This window comes from Crocuta crocuta, unplaced genomic scaffold (assembly GCF_008692635.1).
Source record: "Crocuta crocuta isolate KB4526 unplaced genomic scaffold, BGI_CrCroc_1.0 scaffold168, whole genome shotgun sequence".
Taxonomy (NCBI): Eukaryota; Metazoa; Chordata; class Mammalia; order Carnivora; family Hyaenidae; genus Crocuta; species Crocuta crocuta.
In genome coordinates, this window is record NW_027532591.1 from 6,588,608 (window position 1) to 6,597,618 (window position 9,011).

Here is a 9,011-nt window from a genome sequence, read left to right on the forward strand (position 1 = left end):
TGGTGTTACTTTTTTCCCCCCCCCCCCCCCCCCGCTCCCCCCCTTCCCGCTCGCCTCTCGCTGTTCTCCACAGGCACCTTGCCCTGCAGGAGACCCAACAGAAGAGGAGGAAGCCTGTAAAAGGCACCCATAACAGCACGTGGGCACTGAAATATATCCTCTTCAGTCCAGCAAAGCTGAACCCAAGCATCCCCCCTGTGTTGGGTGCTAGGATATAGAGACAAAACACACAGTGTCTTCCCATCCTTGGGGACAAGAGGCACACAAAGAGGCAATGATGACCTAGGGTGCTTGGGGCTGGGATGCTAAGGAAGTTGGAATTCCACAGGAGGCCCTGACTCAGACTGGGGGCAGGGACTGGAGAGATTGAGAAAGGGCTCCCCAGAAATGGTGACAAAGGAGCTTGAAGCCAGGGTTGGAACCGGACGGGTAGAGGGGATGCAGAGACAGACTGCGGATGTCATTGAAGAATCCTGAGTGCCACACAAAGAGCTTCACCTTTATTCCAGGGGTGCAGGGGGACCTCGGAGGTCTCACCTTCACTGGCCCAAAACCCCGAATGGCTGCAAAGTAAGATGTTTTGGTAAGGGCCTTCCTGACAGCTGTTCTTGACCCTGGGGGGTGGGAGTCCCAGAGTTCCCTCCAAGAGCTCCCCCAGAATCAGGAGAAGGAGGTTAACAATGGCTCAAGACTGGCTACTCCAGCTTGGGGTTCCTTCTTTCCCTGACCTCCTTTGTCATGGGGGATGTGGCCAAGGTGCTGTAGCTAGTATTGAAATTTGCTGAGGGGAATTCCTTGGGAAGTAAAGTTGATCCCAACATGAAATGCCTGGTGAAATTCTGATCTTCTCCTGCTTTAAAGAAAACTGGGCGTACCTGAGTGGCTCAGTCGATTAAACATCTGACATAAGCTCAGGTCATGATCCCACAGTTCATGAGTTCGAGCCCAACATGGGGCTTGCTGCTATCAATGCAGAGCCTGCCTCAGATCCTCTGTCCCCTCCGCACTCATGCTCTCTCTCTCTTTCAAAAATAAATAAATAAACATTAGAAAAAAACCTTGTGGGACCACTTGGGTGGCTTAGTTGGTTAAGCATCCAACTTTGGCTCAGGCCATGATCTCAGGGTTAGTGAGTTCGAGCCCCACGTTAGGCTTTATGCTGACAGCTCAGAGCCTCGAGCCTGGAACGGATTCTGTTTCCTTCTCTCTTTCCCTCCCCTGCTCACTCACTGTCTCTCTGTCTCTCAATAATAAATAAATGTTATAAAAAAAAAAGACCAAAAAAAAAGTGACTATCAGCACTGAGACCTTAGGTTGATTTCTAGAAAAACGGTTCATGTTAGACCCAAGAGTAAGAGGTGCCCCACCCACAATTCCCCTAACGTCCAGTCATTGGTACCTCCTCTAAGATTTTCTGTAGGGCGCCTGAGTGGCTCAGTCGGTTGGGCATCTGACTTCAGCTCAGGTCATGATCTCACAGTTTGTGAGTTCAAGCCCCGCATCGGGCTCCGTGCTGACAGCTCAGAGCCTGGAGCCTGCTCAGAGCCTGGAGCCTGTTTCGGATTCTGTGTCTCCCTCCCTCTCAACCCCTCCTCCTCTCATGCTCTGTCTCTCTCTGTCTCAAAAATAAAAAATAAACATTAAAAATTTAAAAAGAAAAAGATTTTTATGTATCTGCTTACCTCATCTGCTTAGTGTTTTTCTTTAAATTAACTCACTTTACAAAACTTTAACAAAAGAAGCTGTATCTGTACTCTGAATGTTTAGCTTTCCCAAAACAGAAGATAAATATAAAAAAAAAATCCAAGGAAAACAAAGCAATTCTAGCTTAGATACCCTTGCTTGCTAGAGGCCTCTCTTCTCTCTAAAGGGAGATTGGCAAGTGTTAGAGAGGTTGTAAAGATGTACCAGTTTCAAACTGGGCTTTTCTTCTTGACATGGTCAGAAGCAATAACTTCCCTGAGATGAGATGGAGGGTCCCTAATCTGTGTGGCCCAGCTTGTAGGCCATGCCACTCAGTGTACCTGACCCACACTTTGAGACACTTGGCATCAGTTGAAGGCCTTTGGTCCAGAGAGAGGAGGAGACATATCCAAGGTCATTCAGTAAGGCTGATCCAGGATAGGGCTGGTCGAAGAGGAGCTGCGCCCAGTGCTGGCGCAGGAGAGTGAGCCTTGGGCCGTGACACAAGTCTGCTCCCCGCTATTGCCTGGCTAGATGTCCCCAGGCGTGTGCCAGCTCGGCTCTGGACTCCTCTAACCCCACATGCTCGCCCTATATTGCCACTGTTACTTCCCAGAAGATAGACCCGCCTCCGGGCCTCCCCATAGTTCATGACTCCCTTGCAAGATAATGAGCCCGACCTCGCCCCCCGCCCCGGTGGTGGTCTGATCCCTGCCCCAGCTCATTCCCTTCCAGTCCAGCCACCACCATCAGCTGAGCACAGTGCCCGGACCATCACAGGTGCATGCCATCGATACTTGTTGACTGAGTGACTCCGTGTATACCTCACCACACGCTCCGTCCCACCTCATCTCTGCGTCATCTGTTCCTTTTGCTTGGAATGCCCTTTCTTCTTTTCTTGGTCTCTCAGCTTTGATTCATTTTCTGAAACCCTGCTTAAATGCAACCCCCCCCCCCTTCTAAGAAGCTTTCCCTGAACTTTCCCAGAAGAGTTCACTGCCCATTAATTCAGCAAATAACTACTGAGTACTTCCTATGTGCCAGGCATGGGGCTGGCAGCTGGGGAGTCCAGCATGAACAAGACAGAGGACAGTTCTTCCCTCTGCATCTTCCAGTCTCTTCTGAGCCTCCCAGGGCCCGGCTCTTGCTGCTGCTCTCACGCCGGCCACACCACGTAACAGTTATTTGTACCTGTAGCTCCTGGGCTGTGTGCGAACTCTCAGCTTAGGTCATCTTGGGGCTCCCAGGGGCCCAGCCCTCAGCTTGGTATGCAGTGGGGTTGCATTATCAACCACCAGGCACTGCTCCCCTGCCGACGCCCCCCCCCCCAGCTGGAATTTCTAGAACAATGTAAGCATCAACAGAAGCAATGCTGGCCACCATTTACTGAGCCCTGGGGAACCTATTCTGTGCCAGGTGCCTGGTGCACCGTCTCCACCCCTCAGAGCACGCTGTATGTGGGTAACTGCGGACTGGGACTCAAGCTGGGCTCTATGGGCCAGCCTTCTTCCCCAGTGGGCCCCTCAGCCCTCCAGGAGCCTCTTCCTGAGGCCAGATTCCAGGAGCCTCCTCTTCTGAGCCCTGCTCTGCACACCCCCATCCCCCTCAGCACTGGCCTGGCTTCCTGGAATTTGTCCTCCTAATTGAAACCAAACACCGGGGCTCCTCGAGGGCTGTGCCCCAGAGGCCCCAGTGGGTTTCTCTTTCCCGGCCTCCTCCCTTCCCTAGCTGGGGGTGGGGTGCTCAGCCCTAGGCAGCATTTGGGGGGGAAGCCCTTCCTCTGCGCAGAGTGTGGGGCGGGGGCCCTCCCTGCTGCTGGGGTCTGAGTCAAATTCAGCTCTCTCACCAGCTGGAGACCTAGAAGGAGAGGGACAAGGAGGTAAGGGAAGAGGAGAGAATGGAGAGTGATTAACAGGGACCGTCCCCGGGAGAACCCCTGTCTTAGGCTGAAGTGCTGGGAATTGGAGGGCGGATTTGTGAAAGCCAGCTCCATCCAGACCTACTCTGTGACCTTGGGCCTTGGACAAGCACTCCATCTCTCCAAGCTTCCGGTTCCTCATCTGTACACGAATGGGCATATATGGAGCCCATCTCACAGGATTATGGAGAACAAGCAATGATATTAACCTACATAAGTACCATGTGGCATATGGTGGGGGCTCAGTGAGACCCAGCCGCTGTTACAGTCACGGGCCTGGGCACATGGGGCTGGTGGGAGGGTTGTTTGAGGATGCTTGGGGTTGGAGGAGGCTGTAGCTAGGAAGGTCACTCGGGGTCAGTGACTGTTTGTTGAATGAAGGAATTCATTCAACTTTCAACAAACATTTGCTGGGGGTGTCCCTCCTGCACCAAGCCCTGGGACACACTATGAGGAAAGCGAGGCACTGCCCTTGGCGCATGGGTGGGGGAGGGGCAGCAGATGGTCATGATCATGCAGACTGATTGGTGCTGTGACTGGGAAGCAGAGGGGGCTGTGGCCCCCCCCCCAGAAGGACATAACCCAGGTGGGGGCAGGGGACAGGGTGGTCAGGGATGGCTTCCCGGAGAAAGCGGGGGAGAGCTGAGATCTGGATATTTGCCTCCTCTTCCTTTCTGCACTTACTTTAGGCAGCACTTGTCACTGCAGGCCAGCTGGACGCAGGTGTCGCCCCAGGCAGTGGGTCGGCTGGGAAGCCTGAGGGGGTCCGCCTACCGTGTGCCTCCAGCGCCCTATATCCCCCCACCACCACCTTAGACTTCTAACCACTTGTTTCAGAGTTTGTGTGCCTTGCGATACTGTCCCAAAGATGCATCATGCACATCACAAATGCTTTAAGAAATAAGTAGGGGCTCCTGGCTGGTTCAGTCGGTAGGGCATGTGACTCTTGCCCTTCGAGTTGTGAGGTCAAGCTCCAAGTTGGGCGTAGAGCTTATAAAAACCAACCAAGCAACCCAGGGGAAATTACTTTTAATTATATACTGTATTGGGGTACCTGGGTGGCTCAGCTGGTTACGTGTCCGACTTCAGCAGCTCAGGTAAGACAGCTCAGGTCATACCTTGTGGTTTGTGAGTTTGAGCCCCACATCAGGCTTGCTGTTGTCAGCACAGAGCCCACTTGGATCCTCTGTCCCCATTTCTCTCTGCCCCTCCCCTGCTCATGCACTCTATTCAAAAATAAACATTAAAATTAAAAAAAATTTTTTTTTAATGTTTATTTTTAAGAGAGAAAGAGACAGAGTGTGAGTGGGGGAGGGGCGGGGGGGAGACACTGAACTCAAAGCAGGCTCCAGGCTCTAAGCTGTCAACACTGAGCCCGACGAGGGGTTCAAACTCATGAACTGTGAGATCATGACCTGAGTTGAAGTCAGAGGCTTAACTGACTGAGCCACCCAGGTGCCGCCCTCCTCCCCAAATTGTTTTAAATATAGTACACTGTAGGGGCACCTGGGTGGCTCAGTCGGTTAAGCATCTGACTTTGGCTCAAGTCATGATCTCAGGCTTGTGAAGTTTGAGCCCCGTGTCTGAGCTGTCAGCACAGAGCCTGGAGCCCACTTCGGATTCTGTGTCTCCCTCTCTGTCTCTCCCCTGCTCATGGTCTGTCTTTTAAAAATAAATAAATTTTAACAAATTTGAATATAACATACTGTATTAAACCCAATAGATCCAAAATACTGTAAGCATGTAACCAATATAAACAAAGTGTTAACAAGCTAATGCATATTCTTCCTCTTTTTTGAACTCTGGTGTGTATTTTGTACCTACCATCACAACTCAGTTTGGATCAGCCACATGGCATGCACTCAGTCAGTCTATTGGTGAGTAGTTACTATAGTGGGTAGGGCTGCTTTAGAAAGTGGGTTCCTACAGGGCAGGGAATCTTTACTTTTAATCTCTTTAATGCCAAGAGGGGTGTCATCAGTAGAGGGCAGAGCATGGAGGAGGACATGGGTGTGGAAGGACAGAGAATGTTCACGGAATAGCGCGCCATTTGGTACGGCTGCATGGAAGGCAAATGGTCCACAGGACTGCACGTGCATCTGCAGACAGATCAGGCAAGGCTTTGAATGGTGTGCTATGGAATTTGGATTTGGGTTATATGCGCAACTCAGGTCCACATTTATTTATAAGCAGAGGAGTGTTGTATTCGAGCTAAGGCTTTAGGAAGAGCCCTCTGCAAGGTAGCGCGGAGGATCATTGGGATGAGACTAGTCAGAAGGCAGGGAGGCTAAGTTAGGAAGCTGACATCATCACACAGGTGAGTGATGATGAGGCAGGACTGACTGGAGACATAGGTTGAAGGTCAGGACTCAGAGACTGGCTGGATTGGAGGGGGAGCGGGGAATCGGGAGTAAGTCCTGGGTTTTTAGCTCGTGGCGCCAGATTTCTGAGCTGGCACACACAGGAGGAAGGCAGGGAGGAAGCTGAGGACAACATCCAGTTTCGATCCTGGTGCTTGCTGGCTTTGAGACATTAGCAGGATGTCTTGATGGACAGGGGCAGTAAGTGGTTAGGGTACAGTGTGCTGGAGTTCATATGTGGTACCACACATGGCATTCAAGTCACACATGACGTTTAGTCAGAGCTGGACAAACACTAGGCTGGGATGTGGGGCAGAGGGCTTGTGTGCATCCCACGTGAGCAGGGCGTGGTGACCTGGTGACCTCTCAGCCTGGATGGTATCTGACCCTAGGATTTTGTGGCACGTGCGCGTGTGTGCGTGTGTGTTTTCGTGTGTGTGTGTGAGAGAGAGAGAGAGACTGTCTTTTGCAGCTTGGACATGTCAGTGATTTGGGGAGCTTTGTGGTCTAAAGGTAGTTCATGTGTTTGGACCTTGGCCCACAACTAGAATTGCAGGCAGGATATAGGCACGATGGCTGTGTGGGGACAGAGGTTCCATCCCAAAAGACCATGAAGGAAAATAGCCCTGGGGCCCATTTGGACCTATATCTTAAATTTTTAAAAATGTTTATTTCCTTTTGAGAGGGAGAGGAGCGCCTGGGTGGCTCAGTCGGTTAAGCGTCCAACTTCGGCTGAGGTCACGATCTCATGGTTCGTGGGCTCGAGCCCCATGTCAGATTCTGTGCTGACAGCTATCTCAGAGCCTGGAGGCTGTTTCAGATTCTGTGTCTCGCCCTCTCTTTGACCCTCCCCTACTCACGCTGTTTCTCTCTCTCTCAGAAATAAATAAAACAAAAAAAAATTAAGAGAGAGAGAGAATAAGAATGAGCAGGGGAGGGGGAGAGAGAGGGAGACACAGAATCTGAAGCAGGCTCCAGGCCCTGAGCTGTCAGTGCAGAGTTGGACACGGGGCTCGAACTCACAGATGGCGAGCTCATGACTTGAGCCAAAGTCGGACGCATACCGACCAAGCCACCCAGGTGTCCCTGGACCTATATCTTAGAACCAGAGACTGAGAAGGATCCTTGATCTTCAACCGGTGCCCCCTTTCTCCCCACAGTTTAATTGGTGGGAAAGCTGAGGGCCTTGCCCAAGATCACACAGCAGGTCCTGCCTTCTCCAAGAGGGGGTCCATGCAGCATCCTGCCACCCCCTCCCCAAATCCCAAGTGCCTATAGCATCTGCATCTCCTTGCCTTTCCTTGCCACCAACAATATTCTTTAACCCGTGTGGAAAGGGATCCTGGTCCTTTTTAAATAGGCAGATACAAGGAGAGAAGTCAGGAGCCCCCCCACCCCCACGGTTGGAAGACGAAGTGCTCCCCAAATTATATAGCAGCTGCCACGGCTCTGGCAAGACCCGGCTTGATAACTTTGTGGTAACCTCAGCCAGCACGATTTTATTTTTATGTTTTAACTCCTTGTTGATATATAGACCTCTCACAGGCTAGAGAAATGGCATCCAGGACTTCTCCCTTGGGGAAAAAAAAATGTATCTTTGAACTTGTGCAACACACACCCAATTTAATTAACCTTTTGGTCGGATATTCGGTCTGTCCTGGGTTGGGCGAGAAAAGCATCTCCTGCGAGGCGAGTGTAAAGTGCCTGAGAAGAAGGCAAAGATCGTGGTGGAGGTGCTGTACTCGCCTGGCCACCAGCTTGTCCTTGATTCTCTCGGGGCCTCTGGGTCCCCAACAACTCCCTGGACAAACAGCTCTAGGGGCAGTGGTGCTTGCCTCTTCCGGGGTCAATTTTTTTCTGCTTTTCAAATTTCAGCCTCAGGTGCCTGTTCTAGAGGGATCCCTGCGTCTCCTCTGGGCAGCCTTCAAACCTCTACACAGCCTTGCTGTTCTGAACCGGAACCAGAAGGTTTTGAATCACAGCTCACCCCTGACGCCCCTACTCCCTCATCTCCATGTGCTGAAGGTACCAAGCCATGTCCCCCACATCCTTTTCTCTCTAGCCACACGGACTCTGCCTAATGTCACCTGCATTAATGCACCCCTCCTTTGGTCTCCGTCCAGATTCGTTTTTGAATACTCAGGTCTGCCCTGTCATTTCCTGAACCAGAAAACCGAGGAGGTGGGGTCCCTTGCCCCACTGTCTGAGAGAGCTGAAGCCCCAACTCTCACACCTTCTAGGCCTGGAACCCCCAGACCACTAGCTCCTGACCATTTTTGGAACTACTCCCTCACCCCCTGTAGGTGTTCCCTGTTCAATTTCTTCAACGCGGGAATCTTTCTTAGCCCTTACTACATGCCGGGAATTGTGCTGGGCGCTCAGGAAATAGGTGATGCACAAAAGCCCAGAAAGCGTGTTTTGAGAGCTAGGGGTTTGGGGCTCTGCGGAGGGGCGCTGAATTGAGAGACCGACTGGGTTGCGGCCAGCTCTCTCTCACTGGTTTCCTGTTTACTAATAACAGCTGCCCATCCCGCGTAGCACACAAACGCCCCAGCAAACCTTGGTATGTTTTCAGACAGGCAGCTCAGTCACAAACGTGGAGCAGGAGACTCAAAATTCTTGTCTTCAGCTGCCTCGAAAATCTGCAAAGGAACCCGCCTTTAGTCCCTCCCTTCCTACCCCACGCACTCCCCAACTTCTATCTTCCTCTCCCTCCTTGGAGGACATATGGCTCCTTGAAGTTTGCGTTTGCTTGCAGGGAAAAAAAAATCAGCTTCCGTGTAGAGGGTTTTTCCTTTTTTTTTTTTATTAAGCATCAAGAGACATAGCAATCTGCTTGCAGATACTGTACGTGCATAATTAATAAAATCTCATTATTTATTTATAAAGAGACACACGAGGAACTGGAGAATTAGGGCTATCCCCATTATATATGAAGAGAGAGAAAAAGAGTAGGAGAGAGAGGCAAATACTTTTTGAACATCAGATCCTTTCAGAGAGTGAATTTCTTAATATGCTATGAATAAAAAGGCATCTACTGCCCGCAGAAG

General features: G+C 51.2%; 1 protein-coding gene across 1 annotated transcript in view; it reads left to right on the forward strand.

Annotated features, from left to right (window-relative positions):
- The window catches only part of ACOT11 (acyl-CoA thioesterase 11), a 96,480-nt gene that overhangs the window by 3,000 nt on the left and 84,469 nt on the right, over positions 1–9,011 (forward strand). The window contains exon 3 of the mRNA XM_077779785.1: positions 7,837–7,986. Within this exon, the coding sequence (XP_077635911.1) occupies positions 7,837–7,986 (150 nt within the window). The remainder of the gene's footprint in view (positions 1–7,836; positions 7,987–9,011) is intronic.